The sequence below is a fragment of the Telmatherina bonti genome (genome assembly GCF_933228915.1).
Source record: "Telmatherina bonti genome assembly, chromosome: 19".
Classification (NCBI taxonomy): domain Eukaryota; kingdom Metazoa; phylum Chordata; class Actinopteri; order Atheriniformes; family Telmatherinidae; genus Telmatherina; species Telmatherina bonti.
In genome coordinates this window covers 31868937-31890596 of record NC_136617.1, presented here as the reverse complement: position 1 = coordinate 31890596, position 21660 = coordinate 31868937, and the positions used below count along the sequence as shown (strand labels likewise).

Genomic DNA, 21660 nt, shown 5'->3' with positions numbered 1-21660 from the left:
AAAACATTTTAAAAAAGTGACATGACAATAACAGAAATCTCTATTTGTTGTTTGTTTAGCTGCTCAGCTAGTTTCAGCAGCCTGTAGTACAACGGTTTACAGGACAGTCAGGTTACTCATGTAACCCTGGTTCTCAGCATGAGTGAGATGTCTCACTATGGAATACCTTCCCATAGTGGGGGCATGTTCCTCAGAAGCACCTGTCTCATAATGTCAATCCTGAATGGCTGGTGATCGTGATGCTCACATCACGCTACCTTCAAGTAGCTTGCGGTATGATGTAGCATCATTCAAGATAAGGACCTCTTCTCACTTCGCCTAGCAAGAAGGGCTGTCTGGTGAGACATCTCACTCATGCTACTCTGAGAACCGGGATTACATAAGTAACCTAAAGTTCTCATTCATAGCGTTTGTTTCGATATCTTAACTATGGAAAATGGAGATTCCTGGAATGCCAGACAGCTTGTCTCAGGTGACCCACAGAACATAAGTACTGGCAGTCTGCTGCCCTGAGCGCCCACAGCGCAACAGTTTGAAGACCAACATGTGGCTGCACAAATACAATGCATGGAGATCCTTGTTCCCCGGCCTTGAGTTGAGTGAACATGCAGGCCCACAGGTGGTTGTAAACCACGACTCCTATAGGCTACATCAATGGCGTCCATAATCCAGTGGGAGTGCCGTTGCTTTGTGATAGGCTTAGCCCAGGAAACAGCTTAGCCCCTGTGTCCTTGTTATACAAGCTCGTAGAGCAGGACACAACTTATGAAGCCGCTGCTCTTCAGGTGAAGAGGACGGCAGTGGAGAGAGTGCCACAAGAATAATGGGAGAGCATGAGGCGACCATCTTGGGCATAAACGCTGGATTGGGCTTGAGTGACACCCAGCTGCACCGGCTCCCCACCACTTTGAGAGTACACTTCAAAATCCTGGTTTTAACCTATAGAGCCCTGCACAACCAATCGCCTGGCGATATTAGAGACCTTTTAAAGCCTTACGTTCCCAGCAGATCCCCGAGATCTGTTGACCAGGGTCTGCTGCCGGTTTTACATACGCGGTTCAAAAGAAAAGATGACAAAACCTTTGCAGCAGTGGCCCCTGCTTTGTGGCGTTCCCTTCCTCTCAGCCTGAGATCGGCTGAGTCAGTGATCAATTTTATTTATTATTTTATTTATTTATTTATTTTTGTGATCTCTTAAAAAGCAGTTTAACTCTTTATAGGGCACTCAATGAAATACTTTGAAATTAGAAATTTTAACCTAAAATTGTCCTTGTATGTACCAAGACCTCCATTCTGTTGTTACTTTTTTTTTTATTTGTGTTATGCTGAAAATGGAAGAAAATAAAGTGATCAAAAATGGTCACTTGCCTAAAAAAGGGTTAAGACATCTTTTTAATCATGCTTTTACTTAGTTTTATTTGTTTCTATGTTTTTTCCTAATGTTTTATGTTGTTTTAAAGGTTTTGTGTTTTGTTGTGAAATGCTTTGAGAATTTTATCTGGAAAGACGCTATATAAATAAATATTTACTTACTTACGTCCTCCTGGGACAAACTGAGTGCATGAAGGATGTACTGAGAGAGTATGGATATCACTAACACACTTCACAGAAGCTAAAGCCAACACAAACACTGTCTTAATAGACAAGTGTTTGAAGTCAGCATCCTCTAGCGGCTCAAAAGGAGGTCCAGATAGACCCTCTGAACCATTGCTAGGTCCCATGAGGGCACCAGGGGCCTGAAAACAGGGAGAAACCTGCGTGCCCCTCTCATAAAACAGCAACCAATGAATACTGACTGGTCATTTTTCCATCAAAACCAAAATGGAATGCAGAAATGGCAGCCAGGTACCCTTTAACAGTGGAGAAGGCCCTACATTTGTCAACAGCTCCTAACGGCAGGACAAAATCGCAGCCACGGAGCGCTTAAATGAGATGTGTCCCTTTTTGTGGCACCACTCCTTAAACACTCTCCACTTACAGTCATGGAGAGACTGAGTGGAGGAGGTCCTCACGCTCTGAATAGTGCTGATCACACTTTGAGGAAGCCCCACTGTGTTCAAGTTGAAGCACTCTGGGGTAGGCCCATAGTGCCAGGCATTATGGTAGTCCCATTGTCCCACCTGCCTGCGACAGCATATCCCAGCGAAGTGGGAGCGGCCACAGCTGTCCGCACTGAAGCTGATAAATCTCCACCAGCCAATGCCGCCCAATTTAGAGCCATCAGGATCAGTATGTGCCCCTGTTCCCTCACTCCGGATAGTGTTAGGGGCACAAGAGCTAGTTAGGGGAAAGAATAAAGTAGGATGCGGTGCCAGACGTGTGCCAGGGTGTCCACACCCAGCGGCGCAAATAACACGGTGTTGGGTGTGCTAAAGCCGTGCAAATACAACCTTACAGTTATTCGTCTCAGTCGATGGAGAAGACTGAGAAGTGGAGCTAGCGCCCAGCGATGGAAAACGTTGAAGAGTCCGTCTTTGGACATTTAAGCTAGCTATCAACACCTGAGACATGCTCTGTCCGAAGCTAGAAGTTACTGAATGATGCTATGTCGTAGTCCAGGCTGTTCAAAGGTAGCATGGCGTGAGCGTCATGATCACCAGCCAATCAGGTTTGGCGTAATGAGATGGGTGCTTCTGAGGATCATGCAGGGAGGCGCATCCAGTAGTGGGAAATCAAAACAAATGCTATGAATGAGAACTATTTTATGCTCAAGTTTGATCATAATGAGATTTCCAAACTATTCCAAGCTCTGATACAATGCATCATTGTTGCCCCGCAGGTAATCAAATGCCACCCCGCCCATCCAGCGTCCAGTCGGACAGCCTCATGCATTCTTCCATGAACCAGTCAGCCATCAGCCAGGACAGGGGTGAGTACAGACTCTCCTGATGGTTCAGATCTCTGTCACAGAACATCATCTGCTCAGTCACCAGCAGGGCCAAAGCATGAGCGACACCGCAGGCTACTCTCAGGTGTTAGTGTCTACATTTACACACAGGCTATGCCTTTAAATAGGTGTGTGTTTATGTAGTCTGCTGACCAGGTCAAATTTGGTTAATGGCGGACAGATATGTTTTTTTTTTTTTGCCATAGTGAGTCTCTTCAGTTCGATTCACTGTTTCCTCCCAATCTCCCACAGTGTACATGCGCAATCCTCAGATGCCTCCGTACGGGTCCCCTGGACAACCTGGCTCCGCCTTGTCCCCACGTCAGTCTTCTGGAGGCCAGATGCATGTTGGGATGGGACCTTATCCTCAGAACAATGCCATGGGAAACTACGGCCCTCAGGGAGGCCAGTATGGCCCACAAGGTGAGGGATTCGTTTAGTTGCTCTGCTGTCAACAACACATCATGCTTTATGAATGGGTAGAGGAGCAATGAGGATGCAAATCTCTTGTCTTTATTTTTCTGCCACGTTAAAACGAGTTAGCTGAGCTGGTTAAACACTCATAAGCGAGAAGTAAATGGAAGGTTTAAATTGTTTTACCACTTAAAACAAAGTTGAATGCCATTTCACAGGGAGAAGAGCTTGGGGGAAGGGTTTGCTAATCATCCTGATGTTGTTCTAAGACTGGTGTCTAAAGTTGATCTGTAACACTTCCAGGTTATCCCAGGCAGCCTGGGTACGCAGGGATGCCCAATGCCAACTACCCCAACAGCCCCGGTATCGGCGGCTCCATGAACCCCATGCCTGGTCAGGGCAGTGGAGGTCCATACGGAAATATGCCACCTGGCAGGATTGGTCCTGGCCAGATGGGTGCTCGACCCTACGGCGCTGGGATGGGCTCGAACATGGGCAGCATGCCTCCCCAGGTGGGGTCCGGCATGTGCCCACCTCCAGGCATGAACAGGAAGGACGGCGGCCCCTCCATGCACCATGGACCTACCAACTCCATACACAACAGGTGGGTCCTTCCAGCCTCAGTAAGACGGGGAGCATTTGAGAACAACTCATCAGGAGCATGCGCTCCCTGCTTGTGCACCCATAAAGATTATTTGGCTCTTCCCACGTGCAAGCCAGTCTGTTGTGCGGTTTGGTGCTGAGTGTTAAGATGGCAGCAGACCAGATGCTTCTTTCTGGGAAAACTGAAGACACTATAGTCTCCTCACTAGCCAGGGAGTTACACAGTTTTCCCAAGTGTGGTTGATTATCCCACAGAGCACGGTGGTTGCTCTAATGACATGATAACCTTTGAAAACAGCACAGATTTGTTTAAGCATCATCAAAATTACACTGAAATGTGTGTTTTTTACAGAGTAAGCATGTTGTACATCTAAGTATGACCTGTCTGAAAAGTTGTTCTGTTCTTCAGGCCACCAGGCTACCCCAACATGTCGCAGGGCATGATGGGACCAGGCTCTCCATATGGCCCAGGCATGAACACCATGCATGGAGGGATGAACCAGGGGGGGCAGGGACCGTATCCAATGGGTGCAAACATGGCCAACAACACCCCCGGTGAGTTAAGCACTGTGGCTCTAAACAGGCCTGAAAGATAAGTCTAAATAGAATTTTATAGACCAGTGATTCTTAGTTGAGCCATAAGTAGTACCAAGAGGTCTGCAAAAAACTTATTCTGTAACTTTACACCGACAAAAAGACGAAAAGTCAGTTTAAACACCCTTAAAATCCAAATGTTAGAAATGTATAGAAGTTTCTAATTAAATTTTAACTTAAATTATTTTATTTTTACAAATGACCTAACATTTATTGAAATAACATTTTTATTTTGGTAATTATATAGCTTTTTAAACTTTTTTATTTTCATGAACCATTTATTTGAACAATTGGTATTTCTTACAAAAGTTCTTTGTTTAAATAAAATTTTAATTTTTAGCTTATTTAAATTGTACCTTTTTATTTTGAATCTATTTATTTTCTGAATTTTATTTATCAGATTTATTTTTTTTCTCATGTTTTTAAATTCTTTTTTTCTGTTACAAAGTTTTAGTATATAGGTGGTTTGTTTAGTTGTTGAAAATAAATTGTTTTAATATTTAATTCTTAACATGTTTAAATGCGGCCCAATATTTAATTGTGCCGCATTTAAATACAAATATTTAAGTCAGACCCGCTGTGGTGGACTGGCCTCTCCACGGTGTCCCTGCCTTTTGCCCAATAGTTGCTGGGATCGGCTCCAGCGTCTCTGTAACTCTTAGTTGGACTAAACAGTTAAGAAAATGAATGAATAAAGCGAAAGCCCCAAAGTCAAAAAGGTACAAAATCTCTGTTAATGACGAATAACCTTTGTACTTTTCCACCCACCCAGGGATGGCTCCTGGTTCTGAGTTTGTCATGGACAAAATGAACCCTTCTCAAAAGATGAACAACAAAGTCGATGGGACACCAAAACCGGAATCCAAAAAGGTAAAAATATAATAAAAACTTATCTAGAAGCTGAACACGTTGTTTCTCCTCAGGTCAAACCATTGGTTTACTTTTGTCTTGCAGAAGTCAAGCTCATCCACCATTACCAATGAGAAGATCACTCGCCTATACGAGCTCGGCCCAGAGCCAGAGAGGAAGATGTGGGTGGACAGATACCTGGCCTTCACCGAGGAGAAGGCCATGGGTATGAACAACCTTCCCGCTGTGGGCCGCAAGCCTCTCGACCTCTTCAGGCTCTACATATCTGTCAAAGAAATTGGCGGTCTCACGCAGGTACGCCTACGGTTTCACCTGAATTTACGCCGACTGTTTTGCATGCAGCTTTTTGAGCCTTTGTGCTCGCTGTAATCCTCCAGGTGAACAAGAATAAGAAGTGGCGGGAGCTAGCCACCAACCTGAACGTAGGCACGTCAAGCAGCGCAGCCAGCTCGCTTAAGAAGCAGTACATCCAGTGTCTGTACGCCTTTGAGTGCAAGATTGAGCGTGGTGAGGACCCTCCACCGGACTTTTTCAACACTGACACCAAAAAGAACCAGCCCAAGATCCAGCCTCCGAGCCCAGGTGAGCGCACCACTGTTCACTGTGGAGTCACTGACCACTTTTCAGCATCATCCACCTCCCATTTGTCCCTCCATTTCTGATGGTTGTGACCTCAAACAGACGGTTTATGGCAGCATTTTAAAAGAAAACTTAAAACAAGAGTTTTTTTTTTCCCTTAGAAATATCAGCTGAAATTGGTTAGAAATCAAATTAAAGACAACATGCACAGCCTTTTGCACCCATATATTATCTCTAGGATGTTTTAGCTTAAAGGTTGGGAACCACTGGTTGACGTAAGCCAGGTTTTTATTACAGCACTTTGAAAAGTGAAGGCAATCTGATCACGCCAGTGTAATCTTGAACATCTAAGAGTTCAGAAACTTGATATTAAAGTTGATTTTTTTTAATCAGATAACAGAGAAACGCTGTGATTTGGCAAAGTTGCATTTAAGCTGCAGTGATTGGATGAATTTGTGTTGATACCAATAGTTACGTTGTGGTTATCAACTATAACTTTGTAAATTCCTGGTTGGACTGATTAGTCATATAATATTTTTAGTCTTCCATAAAGCATCATTGTTGAGTACAAGTACAACACATTGTCTGGATTTCCTCAACTTCGATGCTAGCAATGAGCTAAATATTGCAGCGAGCTCTGAATGTTGAGTAAAAGTCAGCGTAGAAACTGGCAGTCAGTCAGGAGAATTAGCAGGAAGGGGGAATAGTTGTCTGCTTGGAAGCTGTTTGTGTTGGAGGGCGTTGCATTGTCGCTGCCAGCATCAACAACAACAACACCAGGAGCAACCACGTGCCGCTCCAGCTCCAGTCTGGCCAAGACCCTGCTTGTTGCCAAGAGGAAAAAGCTGAGGAAGGGAGGGGAAGGGCAGTGCAGGGTATGAGGTGGTTTGGCGCTCAGTCAGCGGCTTGTCCTCGCTCCCTGGTGCTCGGCCCGGGGCTACAGCGCCAGAGCAACACTCCCTGGAGATTAGTGCCGAGCCAGAAATGATGAATGAGAGAAGAGTATGTGTTAGCATGTAAAAGTCACACCAGTCCCTCAGACTCTGCTTCTGCCGTGCTTTTTTTTTTTTTTTTTTTTTTTTTTTAAATATATGAATCCTGATTAAATCCTCCCCTCCTTTCATCCCTTCATCTTTTAGTGGAGGGAATTCCCTGCCCAGAGGGACGGGGTGGAGGAGGGGAGCCAGTCAAAGTGTGTTTACTTGTGAGAAGCGGAGAGTGAGATGTGAGGAAATGTGAATAAATGTGACCTGCCAATGACCCCCCCTGTTGTGTGTGTGTGTGTGTGTGTGTGGTTGGGGGGGGGGGGGGGGGGGGCTTAATGAATGGAAACCTGTGACTCATCAGACTGTCGTATGAATGGGGAGAAGTCTTGAGCTCAAGTTAAGGATGAGCACTGCCTTGTCACACAACACAAACAAACCATCAGTCACTTTGGCGTGCACATGCTCAGCTGGCTGCTGCACGTCTCCACAGGCCTGTAATCGGTCAGAGTCAGAAGGAGGGGGGGTAAAGATCCTCTAAAAGGCCAATTAGAAGCAGGATGGAGGAGCCAGCAATCTCCAGCGAAGTCCATGATTCAGTAGTTTCCCTGGTTGCGCTGTCTGTGCAGCATTTCAAAATGTTTTAATGGGGATTTTCTGGAACAAAACTGCATGTGTTGATAAATATCCCTCAACCCTCCGCCTCACCCCCCCACTCCTCTGTGGTGTCTAGATTATTCTTCCTCCCTGAAAAGATTTGACCACATTCCTCACAACACTCACCTTTTTCCCATCCTGGTTTTGCAGCTGGTTCTGGATCCCTCCAAGGACCCCAGACTCCCCAGTCTACCAGTAGCTCAATGGCAGAAGGGGGAGACCTGAAGCCGCCGACCCCAGCATCCACCCCTCACACACAAATGCCTCCGATGCCTGGTGTCAGGTACGTCACCATGTTTCTGTTAGTAAACATGAAAACATTAGACGTGAACCGGGAACGGGGGGGTCTTTGGTTTGAACTGGATCTTCAGTTGTAATAAAATCACATTTTAAGGAAGATTTTTAAAAACTAACATGAAGAAACTGGTTTGATCCTCGGCTGGGGAGGGGTTTGGTCAGTGGGCTTTCTGTGTGGAGTTTGCATGTTCTCCCCGTGTCTGCGTGGGTTCTCTCTAGGTACTCCGGCTTCCTCCCACCATCCAAAGACATGCATGATAGGTTAATTGGGTGCTCTAAATTGCCCTTAGGAGTGAGTGCAAGTGTGAGTGGTTGTTTGTCTCTGTGTGGCCCTGCGATGGACTGGTGAGCTGTCCAGGGTGTACCCTGCCTTCACCCAAAGCCAGCTGGGATAGGCGCCAGCTGGGATAGGCTCCAGCTTCCCCGCGACCCTGAATTGGATAAAGCAGTTTAGAAAATGAATGAATGAATGAATGAACATGAAGAAAATCTTTAATTAGAAATTTATCCCAAATCAGGTCGCCCTTTTACACATGCATCCATATTTCATACTGGCTCGCTAACAGGGCTGAAGTAAAACATGTCCATCTGTGATACAACCAAGCCCAAAAAATAATAAAGAACCAAGACAGTCTCATCACTGCCATATACTAAAAAAATATATATACTACGTTTCAAAAGCTTCATTGATCTATGCTTTCTGAAATTAAAATTGAAATGTGTCAATAAATCTGCACCAAAGCCTCGGTGTGGATTCATTTAAAGGCAGCTGTAGCAGCCGAGTCACCAGGAACTGTTAGTAATAATTGTTAATGCGTTTTTTAAAGCCAGGGTACGTAATGTTGGTCAGAGACATTTTATTTTACTCTGGGTGAAGTGGTTCCTCGTCCTGATAGTAGTTTATACATTCTGTTATCATGAACAATAAGAAATATAGTTAGACCCCTCAGTTTACTGTAAATCTGTAAATACTCTGACCAATCCAAATGTTCGGACCAAAATGAAGTTGTTTATTTCTTATATTTCGTAAACTTCTTCTCCCGGCTCCCCTCCTCCCCCTCCAGCAGCACATACCTGATAGCCACAACCTGCATATGAATAATAGGAGTGGGAAATTGAATTGAAAAAAATCAAATATCGGGATTATTTTCTGGTTAAAAATAAATCTATTTCTTTAGTTAAAAAAGTAATCCATTATAAAAATGTTTTGTTTTTATTGATCTTTTTAATTTTTTTCTTGGGCTATACAGCAGAATGATGATCTGCCAATGTGTTGTTTTTTTCTAACTGAAATTAAGAAAAATTACTTGCAAAAAAAGTTTTGTTCATTTTTTTTTTTTGTTTTTAGGCTACAAAAATAAAAAATAATAAAAGAATATAGCAATATCAAGAATTGTGAGAATCGCAATTTAAATCAAAGCAGCACCCAAAAATTCGTAATCAAATTGAATCGGGACAAAAGCATATTGTCACAGCCCTAATAAACAGCGTGTTAGGATGAAAATACAAAGTAGTGAAAAAGAAATTCTGAAAGCAAACATGGCTGAGAAAATGCAGGGAAGATTTCCCGACCCGACTCGGTTTATTTGCCTCCTCCTGCTAAACAGCCAAGAAAGAGAAAATCGTTGGTGGAAAAAGCTGCGAATAAAAAGACTTGGATCACGCAAGGACCAGAGGGGGAGGAGTCAAGACAGGGTCCTGCTAGCTCCCCAACATTACCTACCCCAGATTTAACTACAGAACCAGATTTGGTCATTCAACCATAAAAGATTATCATATCTGGAACATAATGGCAAACAAAATGAAATAAGTAGTAAATTTTAAATCCTTAACAGCTGAAGAAAAAAAAGAAAAGAATGTACCCAAACAAAGTTGTGTGTTGATCATGTCAGGTAGATAGGAATTGGGTTAATATTTTTGTTTATACGTTGTCGATACCGTTTTATTCTTATTAAGTGAATTAACACTTTATACTGTTTCTGCTAAACATCATTTGGTCTTTATATCTGCTACGTTTCTTTGCATTGTAACTAATAATAGTCCTTCTCCACAGGACTAGCGTTAACTTGCAGGACCCCTTTGCTGATGGCGGAGACCCAGCATTTTCCAGAAAGAACGCCATGACTCCCAATTCCCAGGGCTACCAACCTGGGATGGGGGGTCCAGAGATGATGGGTCGAATAGGCCCCTACGAGTCCAACAAGGACCCTTTTGGAGGCATGAGGAAAGGTGAAATTAGCTTTTGCCACCACATCAGAACCTAGATATTTGTTGCAGCTAAAGCTAATGGTGGTCTGATCTGTTTTGTTGTTTTCTTCCCATCTTTTCTTTTAAAGCTGGAGAACAGTTCATGCCTCCCGGCCCCAACAGTGCAATGGTGGAGCAGTACAACCGAGGCCCACCGGGTCCAATGGGCAACATGCCAATTGGTCAAAGACAACAGTACCCATACGGATATGACCGAAGGTAAGCTAATTAGATTTAGTCAAAGAGAAAAGATGAGCAGACCTGTTTGGATTTTTTTTTCCAAGTTAATACACCTGATAAATGTTTGTTTACAGACAGGAACCAAGTATGGGTCCTGACAGCAACATGGGGCCTGGAGCACCTCAGCCCAACATGATGCCTTCTGGTGCTGACACAGGGATGTACTCTCCTAGCCGCCCTCCACCACAGCAACGGTCAGTCTCATTCAGAAAGAAAAATCATGTTTTACCTATGAGTTGATAAAATGTTGGTGTTCCTGGAGTCATTTTTTTCCTCTGTTATGATATGATTGCTGGATTATCTCAGTCAGGTGTGTACAGAGACTAAATTTTGTTGTTGTTTTCAGGCATGATTCCTTTACAAATCAATTCCCTGGCCAAGGAGCTCCCCCTGGTGGTCCATACTCAAATCAGCAGCCAGGAATGTACCCACAGCAGCAACCCGTAAGACACTGCGTTCAACGTTTATTGTTGTCATGTGGTTAAATCAGTCTTTTTAAAATGTAGTTTATCATATATAAGGTCTTCTTCTCACCTCTCATGTCCATATGGAACAAACTGGGAATTTTCTAACTGTAAAAATATTTTCTCCTGGCAGAACTACAAGCGTCCTGTTGATGGAGGGTATGGCCCTCCAGCCAAGCGCCACGAGGGAGAAATGTACAACGTCGCCTACAGTGGTCAGCAGCAACCTGGACCTCAGTCTTCGGGGCACCAGGGCCAACAGGACATGTATAACCAGTACAATTCATATCCTGGTGGAGATCGTAGACCACCGGGCCCACAGAGCCAGTTCCCCTTCCCCTTTGGACGGGATCGAGGACCATCATCTGCAGGCCCAAATTCCCAATCCTCAATGCCTCCGCAAATGATGACGAGCCAAATGCCTTCTGGTCCTGATGGCCCTCAGGGCCCGATGTGGCAGGGTCGCAACGAGATGGGCTACCCCAATTACCCCAACCGCCAAGGACCACCTGTACCAGGCCAGGGCCCTGGATACCACAGCATGAACCGCTCAGAGGAGATGATGCCATCAGACCAGCGCATGAACCATGAGGCACAATGGCCTGGTCATGTCAACCAGCGGCAGCCGCCATTTGGCGCTGCAGGCTCCGGACCACCTATGACCAGACCCCTGCCCTCCACCTACCAGACTTCCCAGAACCACATTCCTCAGGTGTCCAGCCCAGCTCCCATGCCTCGGCCCATAGAAAGCAGGACATCACCCAGCAAGTCGCCCTACATGCATCCTGGCATCAAGGTGCAGAAAGCCGGACCCCCAGTGCCCGCCTCTCACATTGGCCAGGCCCCTGTGCAGCAACCCATGATCCGGCGAGATGTGGCCTTTCCTCCTGGCTCTGTAGAATCAAGCCAACCCCACCTTAAACCTCGCAGGCGGCTTACCATGAAAGACATTGGTAAAGAAACTTCATTTTCATGGAAATTACAAACAGTGTCACCGTTTTTTCTCCTTTTCATCCCCCTCACATCGGAATAAAAACCTTGTTTTAATCTCTACGTACATACATCAGCCATGTTTACCTGGACACAAGGAATATGAAACGTCTCTTCGTGTAAACATACCAATTAGAAGATTGCCATCCAATCGCGCTTATTCGACAAACTTCATTCTTAAGAAGACAAGCGGGTTGTGACGATGTTATCCTTACTGCACGCGCCATTGTGTTGCATCATCCTGCAATTTATTACAGCTTGCTTTGCACTCGTAAATGTGGTAATATTGCGCCTTTCACAAATATAGAATCAGAAAATTATTCACAGGGAACAGATTTAAGAACATTCATTAAAACAGAAAAAAAAAAACACACTAGAAACAAAACCAGTTATATTATCATAGTCTTTAACTGCTGCTTAGATATGCCAACAGTGTCAAAAGGAAAGGAAAATATGGACCAGAAAACTGCAAGTTACTGCCTCAAAATACACAATACTACAAGCAACATTTGGCTTTAAAACTCTGCTTCAGAATTTTAAAACGTTTTGAAAAATGGGAACCAGTGTGATATGGGCCAGTTTGTGTTCTGCATTACTTACTTATTTCTTAAGCAGGTCGAAAGACTTTTAAAATAGTCCAGATATGAGAAAAATCTGAACAGAAATGATTCATCTCCAGCTTAACTTTGGACTCAAGATACTTTAAGTGAAAAATATTGCCTAGATGTTTTTTTATCAGCTGTCACGATGCAAGGACATCAATGACTCACATATGACATTAAATTCTGCACATAGGGCAGGAGAGAAGAAGCTTAAAGACAGAGGATTAGAGGATGACACTGTTCGATAGGGCTGTGACGATATGTTTTCGTCCCAAAATTTCTTTGGGTACCGATTTGATTTAAATTGCAATTATTTTATATTACAGATTTTTGTCGACTAAAAGCAAAAAAAAAAAAAAGTTCTTTCTTTCAATTAGGAAAAAAACAACACAGTAGCCAAACCATCATTCAGCTGCTATAATGGCCAAGAAGACAAGTAAAAAGATCAATATAAACAATAAAAATTACAAAAATCTAATGACATTATTTGTATTTATTTGAAAAAAAATTCACATTTTTTAACAAAAAAAAATTGATTTTAAAATTGTGCAGCAAAAATCCCGATATTTGATTTTTTTTATTTATTTGATTTTCCACCCCTACTGTTCGAGGCAACAATTAAGCTTTTTATTTATTTTGATAATTATAATTTAATCACTGATTACTGTCGGACAAGCAGTTAATTTACCCTCAGGGGTATTTTTTTTTAACTTTTATTTTGCCCCCTTAGACCTCATGGAAAAATATTTCCCATGCCCATTTTCAGCATCTGTTATTTTCCACACAACCTTACTTATATGATCTGATAATGATTTCTTTACTTTATTAACATATTCAGTTAAAATGTTAACAGAAATCATCAAATTTGAATTAAAATGTTTATTTAAAAAGATCAACTGATTCAACCACTTTTCTGTGACAAAGTGATAAAAGGGTCATCTCATACAACTTTTACACTCAGATACAGAAAATATTCTCATGCTATCAAATTCAAATAAGCATATCTCTGATTTCACGTGGTTTATTGACCTCCAATGAAGACTGGGAACGTTTTAAATCTGCATTTTCCCGTGGTGTGGAATAGTTCTGGATGATTGAGCCTTTTTTTTGTCACGGCACCTTGAAAAGTAGAAGTGATCAGATCCAGCAAATGTGATCATGGAACTCTGAGATAATAGTTTGTTGAATTCAGTCGACTTAAAAGAGCGCTACAGCTGGATTTTGTGAGATACAAAAGAAGACAATGAATAAAGTATGTTGGTTAGTATGTGATATAAATACTTTGATTCTTTACTTAGAAGTTTTAAAAGAATTTAAAGTTATTAAGGAGGACTGAAATCAGTGAGACGGCAATGAAGGATTTTACTGCAGAAAAACCCTTTAGTGTGTACATTCTGTGTGAACATTCTCCTACTGTTTCAGATAGTCAGACACGTCTTTGCATGTTAAAATGATGCTTTCTGTTCATGTTATTTTTGCTTATATTCATTCCTTTGTGCCTTTACAGGTACTCCTGAGGCTTGGAGAGTAATGATGTCACTAAAGTCAGGTTTATTAGCTGAAAGCACTTGGGCCTTGGACACCATTAACATTTTACTGTATGATGACAACAGCATCACAACTTTTAACCTTTGCCAGGTGAGTACCGCCAATCTGAGCATTTTGTTCTCAATTTTTTTATTCTTTTTTTTTGTTAGAATTAATTTGATGTCCTCTTGGTTGGCTTCACAGCTGCCTGGATTCTTGGAGCTAGTGGTGGAGTACTTCAGACGCTGCCTCATTGAGATTTTCGGCATCTTAAAGGAGTACGAAGTGGGAGACCCCGGCCAGCGTACCCTTATAGACCCCAATGCGGCGGAGGACTCTGATGATGAAATGCCCATGCCTGAGGACGAAGACATGAACACGGACGAGGAGGATGAGGAATACAAGGAGGAGGAAACAAAGACTGGTCCTGACACCTCCTCGTTGGTCCAGGTGAAAGAGGAGGAGGAGGAACGCTTCCTGAGAGACAAGTCATCGGAGGATGAAGAAGAAAAAGACAAGGAAGCCAAGGAAGCCAGTAGCTCTACCTCAGGGTCTTGCCAGGACCCCAACATCCACTTGGAAAAGCCCAAGCAGGCGAGCAAGTTTGACAAACTCCCCATTAAAGTGGTGCGAAAGAAGAATCCCTTCCTGGTGAACCACTTTTCCAAGCTTGGACAACGACAGAGCTTCAACAGTGGCCTGATACACTGGAGCATCGGTGGTGGAGACACAACTGAGCACATCCAGACCCACTTTGAGAGCAGGATGGATCTTCTCAAGCAGCAGAAACACACGCCCGCTGTAGCTGAGGGACGCAAGAAGGCTCAGGTGGCCAGAACGGTAACGGAGAATCCGGAAAAATCCCAGTCCATTGGGAAAGAGAAGTCTCAACAGCAGCAGCCCCAGTCGTCTGAGTCTCACAAGTCTCAAACGGAGACAATTCCCCCTCCTCTTCCCATTGGTGCGCCTGTCACTGCCACCATCGACGACGTGCTGTCCGCCCGTCCTGGGTCCGTCACGGAGGAAGTGGTCCGAGGAGGTGCTGAGGAGCAGAAGGAGAATGGGAAGTACCTCTTCAGCATCAACCCTGATCTGAAGAGCCGCCGCAACATCAAGATCTTGGAGGACGAGCCTCACAGCAAGGATGAAACGCCGCTCAGCACGCTGTCAGACTGGCAGGACTCGCTAGCGCGACGATGCATCTGCGTCTCCAACATCATCCGGAGCCTCTCCTTCATCCCCGGGAACGACCTGGAGATGTCCAAACACCCGGGCCTCCTGCTGCTTCTCGGCCGCTTGGTGCTGCTCCATCACAGACACCCAGAACGTAAACAGGCGCCAGTCACCTACGAGAAGGAGGAGGAAGACGAAGGCGTGAGCTGTGAGAGAGACGAGTGGTGGTGGGACTGCCTAGAGGTCTTACGGGAGAACTGCTTGGTGACTCTGGCCAACATCTCTGGCCAGCTGGACCTTTCCATCTACCCAGAGAGTATATGCCTCCCACTGCTGGACGGCCTCCTCCATTGGGCCGTCTGCCCCTCTGCGGAGGCCCTGGACCCCTTCCCCACCCTCGGGCCCCACAGCTCCCTTTCACCCCAAAGACTGGTCCTCGAGACCCTCAGCAAGCTCAGCATCCAGGACAACAATGTCGACCTCATTCTGGCGACGCCGCCGTTCAGCCGCTTGGAGAAACTCTATGGCTCTCTTGTGCGCCTGGTCGGCGAGCGTAAGGTGGCCGTCTGCCGGGAAATGGCGGTCGTCTTGCTAGCTAACTTAGCACAGGGCGATAGCCTGGCAGCACGGGCCATCGCCATGCAGAAAGGCAGTGTAGGTAACCTACTGGGCTTCTTAGAGGACAGCTTAGCCGCCACACAGTACCAGCAGAGCCAGAGCTCCTTGCTACAAATGCAGGGCGGTCCCCAGTTTGAGCCGACCAGCGTGGACATGATGCGGCGGGCAGCCCGGGCGCTGCACGCCCTCGCTAAAGTAGAGGAAAACCACTCAGAGTTCACTTTGTACGAGTCACGGTTACTAGACATCTCGGTGTCGCCACTTATGAACTCTGTGGTGTCCCAAGTAATCTGTGACATATTGTTTCTGATCGGCCAGTCATGACAGCCGTCAGGAGGTTTCGGCTCTGCCTCTCCGTTCGCCCCTCCTCAAAGCCTCTTTTTTTCGTGTGCGTGGGCTTGTGTGTATGTATGCGTCCATTGGCACGTGAGCGAAAAGTAAAACTGACTTTTCTTTTCTCTTCTTTTTTTTCTTTTTTTTTTTTTAATTTATGCAAAATCACCTCGGATTCCACTTTCTTTTTGCCCCTGCTCGTCACGAAAGGAAGGAATATCATGAAGTAGCTGCAAAGTGGAAAGACGCTGGCAGAGAAGAGCAGGTCGGACCCAGGAATAGGACAGATTTTTTTTTTTTTTAATGAAAAGAAAAATCTCCATTAAAAACAAAAAAAAAAATAAAAAAAGAAAGAAAAATCAAAAACTGTAACCAAAGTTGCTGTCTCGTTTACAGTGAGTTTGGGGGATAAATGTGCGCACTCTCTCCCTCGGAGAGTGGTCGGCAGGGAGGAGAGGGCATAGACTAACAATACTATGGTTCATGTTTGGAGGCTACATAGACTCATGGACTGTGGTGTGGTATAATTGCTGTAACTTTGGATGCTATATACTTCAGCCCCCACAGGAACCACATTATTGGCTGTGAACAGACATCTGTCATTGGAGGCCTGTGCAGTAGATTGTAGGACTTTTTTTCTGTACTGTACACCTTTAAAAACTGTAAACATACTGTAATAATACTGTTTCACACTGAGATACGCTGGCTTGGCAGCAAACTGTAGTTTTTAAAATCAGTTTTAGTTAATGTCAAGAGATAAAAAAATGGCTTTCCCCCCAAAGTCTGGTGAACCTACAACACCCTGACCTCTTCTCTTTGTCCCTTGATTGTATGACTTCACCCTTATATTAAAGTCACCTATAGGACTGGTCCTCGACGCTAGATGCAGTCCAAGCTGCGGTGTAAATATGATGTACATTACACTTCTCTCTCTCTGAACTTCTGTTGCTCTTCACTGTTTTTAATCTTCGATGATTCAGACCCCTTCCCCCGCATCAAGTGCGTCGTGTGATGACTTGATGCCCATCTGCTCCGTTACACTCGGGCGCCACACCCCGCCCAGTTTCGGAGGAAAGAGGGGGTGTTCAGCTGCTGTCCGTCACCACCTCCTCCACCCCCCCCCCCCCCCCCCCCCCCCCCCCCCCACACACACACAACAAAAACTTCAAGTTTCAGTTTGTCTCTGGTCTGGGTGTAGAGTATATTAACAACAACAGTGTCTGCGGTTTTATTTGAGCTCCTTCACACATGACAAACTAAACCTCGATGAAGAAACCAGTTTAATTTTATTTTTTTTTGTTTTGTTTTTGGGTTTTTTTTCAGTGATGCGAATTCTGCATATTTGTATTTCAGATGATGTAGCTAAAAACTTGATGTAAATTCCTTTTTTTCCTTTTTTGGCTTAATGAATATCATTTATTCAGTATGAAATCTTTATACTATATGTTCCACGTGTTAAGAATAAATGTACATTAAATCTTCGTAAGACGTTTGCTGTGCGTTTATTATTAAAGCGTGAACTTTTAACTTTTACATAAGGATGTATATATCATGGCTGATCTTGCATTTATACATCTGAGTATGTAAGGAAGCAGAACAAACACCTTGATGAATACTGGTAGAGCAAGAGAAGTGTATAAAATAACACTGTGGTTCTTGTAGACCCCCTTCATGCAGCTACCAAAAAACCATGGACCGCCCACCCTCCCCTGGGCCAAAACGGCTTCTACTCAAAGTTAACATGCATTCTGGCATTGTCTTTGATGAAACCAAACATTACTGTCAACATACACCCTTATTTATATGATTTAGACAAATCATCTGCTCTGCAGTACTTCTCAGACATCACAACATTTTGTTGTGTAGCAGATTTTGATGACCCCTGTTCATTTACTCTGGTTCCATGTAAAGAAAGTATGGCTCTGAACAGTCAAAGCCACTGGGACCCCAGGTTGGGAACATCTGCAATTCCATAATACTCAGTCCAGCAATCCATTTTCTACTCTGCTTATTCCAATTCAAAGTCACAAATGTTAATACTCTACACATAAACCGAAATGCCTTTAGCTTAGATTATGGCATGCATTTGCTGTGGTGTCATTTTTATTAAGAATAGAATAGAATGTCTTTATTGTCCACATACATAAGTACAATGAGAGTAAAACAGTCACCTTTAACTGCAATAAAAAATATTACAAAACATTATTTACAATATAAATATACCAGTAATGTGCACTGTCATGAAGATAATTGCAGATAAAATGGGGTATTCAAGTATGGACTATATTGCACTTGTTGCAGATATTTGCACATATAGATAAATATAAGTAATATATGTATAAATGTTTTGCACACATTGTCCATTCTGTCTACATTCCCCTTACATCTTAAGCCAATCCACCAAATAAATATGTCCTGGCACCGCTGAGCTTGGGTCACTTCTCCACATGGTTTTGTGATTCGCCTTTCGTCCATCAACTCAAGTCCAGTGTCTTTTTGGGTGAAGGTAGGCTCACCTACAGGCAAGATGTTTCTACGATTTCTCCTATAAATCCTCCCTTCTGGATGAGGTAGGATCTGTGTTCTTGGCAAAGTTCCTCCTGTGCAATCATAACCCTGTGGAGTCTGTAGCCTCACAACTTGTCCCAGAACACGTGGTTGACTGGATCGATTAGAGTAAACCTTATGCGACAGCCTCTTTTTCAATAGCGGGGCCGTGACCTCCTGAGGTTTCCATGGCTGTGGTTCAAGCTGTGTTATTGTGAGTGGAAGTGTTGTGCGTGTTTGTCTAGAAAACAGTCTTTCTAATGGGGAACCGAGGCTTACTTTTACGTGGTACTTTCCTGAGAATTAACAGGTTGAGAAAGACATCAGTGCCATCTCTATGTGATTTCTCCATCAGCTGTTTAGCACTATGCGCAGCTATCTCTGCAAGTCCATTGGATTGGGGGGTATTCGGGACCACTGGTGATGTGAGTAAAATCCCAATGTGAAGCAAAGTTCATAAAGCTTTGGCTTGTGAACTGTCCAGCATTGTCTGATACGAAGACATGTGGAGCTCCATGAACTGAAAAATGTCTCTTAAGCTTTGTGATGATTGTTGCTGATGTTGCATAACAAACCAGATCAATTCCATGCCAGCCAGAACCAACACCAAGTACAGCTGGCTGCGATACTCAAATATATCTGTTGCCACAGTGTACCAAGGTAAGTCAAGAATCTATGTAGACTGAGCGTTTTTTTTGTTTTGTTTTGTTTTGCTGATATGGTTTGGTGCTGTTACACACCAAACAGCAACTTATCTCACCTTCAGTGTCATGTGACATGGGAAGCCAGAAAACAGTAACTCTGTGTTTAGCGGCTGCCATGTCACTAAACACAGAGGATGTCCTCTGCGCATGATGGCGATATACTCCTTTTGCAGAGATTTTGACAACAGGTGGAAATTATAGGCAATTGGCAAGACACACCCAATAAAGGAGTGGTTCTGCAGGTGGTGACCACAGACCACCTCTCAGTTCCGATGCTTTCTGGCTTGGTCCCTTTTGAATGCTGGCAGTGCTTTCACTCTAGTGGTAGCATGAGACAGAGTCTACAACCCACACAAGTGGCTCAGGTAGTGCAGCTCATCCAGGATGGCACATCAATGCAAGCTGTGGTAAGAAGGTTTTCTGTGTCTGTCAGCGTCGTGTCCAGAGCATGGAGGCGCTACCAGGAGACAGGCCAGTACATCAGGAGACGTGGAGGAGGCCTCGGGAGGGCAACAACCCAGCAGCAGGACCGCTACCTCCTTCTTTGTGCAAGGAGGAACAGGAGGAACCCTGCCAGAGCCCTGCAGAATGAGCTCCAGCAGGCCACAATGTGAATGTGTTTGCTCCAACAGTCAGAAACAGACTCCATGAGGGTGGTATAAGGGCCCGACGTCCACAGGTGGGGGTTGTGCTTCCAGCCCAACACCGTGCAGGACGTTTGGCATTTGCCAGAGAACACCAAGATTGAAAAATTCGCAACTGGCGCCCTGTGCTCTTCACAGATGAAGGCAGGTTCACACTGCACACATGTGACAGACGTGACAGAGTCTGGAGACGCCGTGGAGAATGTTCTGCTGCCTGCAACATCCTCCAGCAGGACCGGTTTGGCAGTGGGTCAGTAATGGTGTGGGATGGCATTTCTTTGGAGGGCCGCACACCCCTCCATGTGCTCGCCAGAGGTACCCTGACTGCCATTAGGTACCGAGATGAGATCCTCAGACCCCTTGTGAAACCATATGCTGGTGCAGTTGGCCCTGGGTTCCTCCTAATGTAAGACAATGCTAGACCTCATGTGGCTGGAGTGGGTCAGCAGTTCCTGCAACACGAAGACATTGATGTTATGGACCGGTCCGCCCGTTCCCCAGACCTGAATCCAGCTGAGCACATCTGGGACATCATGTCTCGCTCCATCCACCAACGCCAAGTTGCACCACAGACTGTCCAGGAGTTGGTGGATGCTTTAGTCCAGGTCTGGGAGGAGATCCCTCAGGAGAACATCCGCCGCCTCATCAGGAGCATGCCCAGGCGTTGTAGGGAGGTCATATAGGCACACGGAGGCCACACACACTACTGAGCCTCATTTAGACTTGTTTAAAGGACATTAGATCAAAGTTGGATCAGCCTGTAGTGTGTTTTTCCACTTTCATTTAGTATAACTCCAAATCCAGACCTCCATTGGTTGATACATTTGATTTTCATTGATAATTTTTGTGTGATTTTGTTGTCAGCACATTCAACTATGGAAAGAACAAAGTATTTAATGAGAATATTTCATTCATTCAGATACGTGTTACTTTACTGTTCCCTTTATTTTTCTGAGCAGTGTATATTCAGGTAGTCAGCTGACCTTATTCTTTAGAGGCATAATGTTGAACCAAAACCTGATCGACTACATCACTTTATCCACTTCTCTTCTTACCCTGATGCTCCCATCACTCTGAACAAGGTAAATCTGGACTCATTGGACAACATGACCTTCTCACTCCTCTGGAATGGTAACATGAGCTCTGAAGCCTCGGTACCATTTGCCCATCACCAGACACATTATTATAATTTTTGATGTCTTACAGATGTGGAAGAAATGAGAAGCTGCTCACCAAATCAGAAAGGGTTAAATAACATGTTGCCTGCTAGAACATAACAATCCAAGCTGTAATCATCCAATTTACTTAATGTGACTTCGATAATTCTTTTAGTCAATAATGTGAATTACTTTGGCCTTTTTAAATATAATAAAGTCAATATAAGAACTTATGGTAAACTTTCTCTAAAATCCTCTGGAACACACATGATTTTTGTCTTCTGCTCCTTAATAGACACCAGAAAGCAGAAGATAAAATTTGAACAATCCCATGGTAATGAATGGTAAAAAATCCCCAGAAAATGTTGGTAATATTTTTATTTTACATTTTGCTAAAGGGACAAATAAAGACCTCATTTAAAAAAAAAAAAATGGACGTATCTGATCATTTTTCCATGGTTTGGGTCTTTATGGGTTACTAAGGTGGTTAGACCTCCTTTAGAACTGCTTTAATTACTTGCATAGATTCA

The 21660-nt window shown here is 44.1% G+C and overlaps 1 protein-coding gene across 1 annotated transcript in view; it reads left to right on the top strand.

Moving 5' to 3' along the window:
• LOC306769897 (AT-rich interactive domain-containing protein 1A-like) overlaps positions 1-17058 on the top strand; it is a 36872-nt gene extending 19814 nt beyond the window's left edge. Inside the window, exons 4-18 of the mRNA XM_079258662.1 lie at positions 2780-2869; positions 3140-3310; positions 3605-3905; positions 4314-4459; positions 5271-5368; positions 5453-5662; positions 5746-5950; positions 7738-7870; positions 9938-10113; positions 10221-10350; positions 10446-10565; positions 10718-10814; positions 10969-11788; positions 13935-14065; positions 14159-17058. Coding sequence (XP_079114788.1) covers positions 2780-2869; positions 3140-3310; positions 3605-3905; positions 4314-4459; positions 5271-5368; positions 5453-5662; positions 5746-5950; positions 7738-7870; positions 9938-10113; positions 10221-10350; positions 10446-10565; positions 10718-10814; positions 10969-11788; positions 13935-14065; positions 14159-16069 — 4739 coding nt within the window. The 3' untranslated portion in view covers positions 16070-17058. The remainder of the gene's footprint in view (positions 1-2779; positions 2870-3139; positions 3311-3604; positions 3906-4313; positions 4460-5270; positions 5369-5452; positions 5663-5745; positions 5951-7737; positions 7871-9937; positions 10114-10220; positions 10351-10445; positions 10566-10717; positions 10815-10968; positions 11789-13934; positions 14066-14158) is intronic.
• The last annotated feature ends 4602 nt before the right edge of the window (positions 17059-21660 follow it).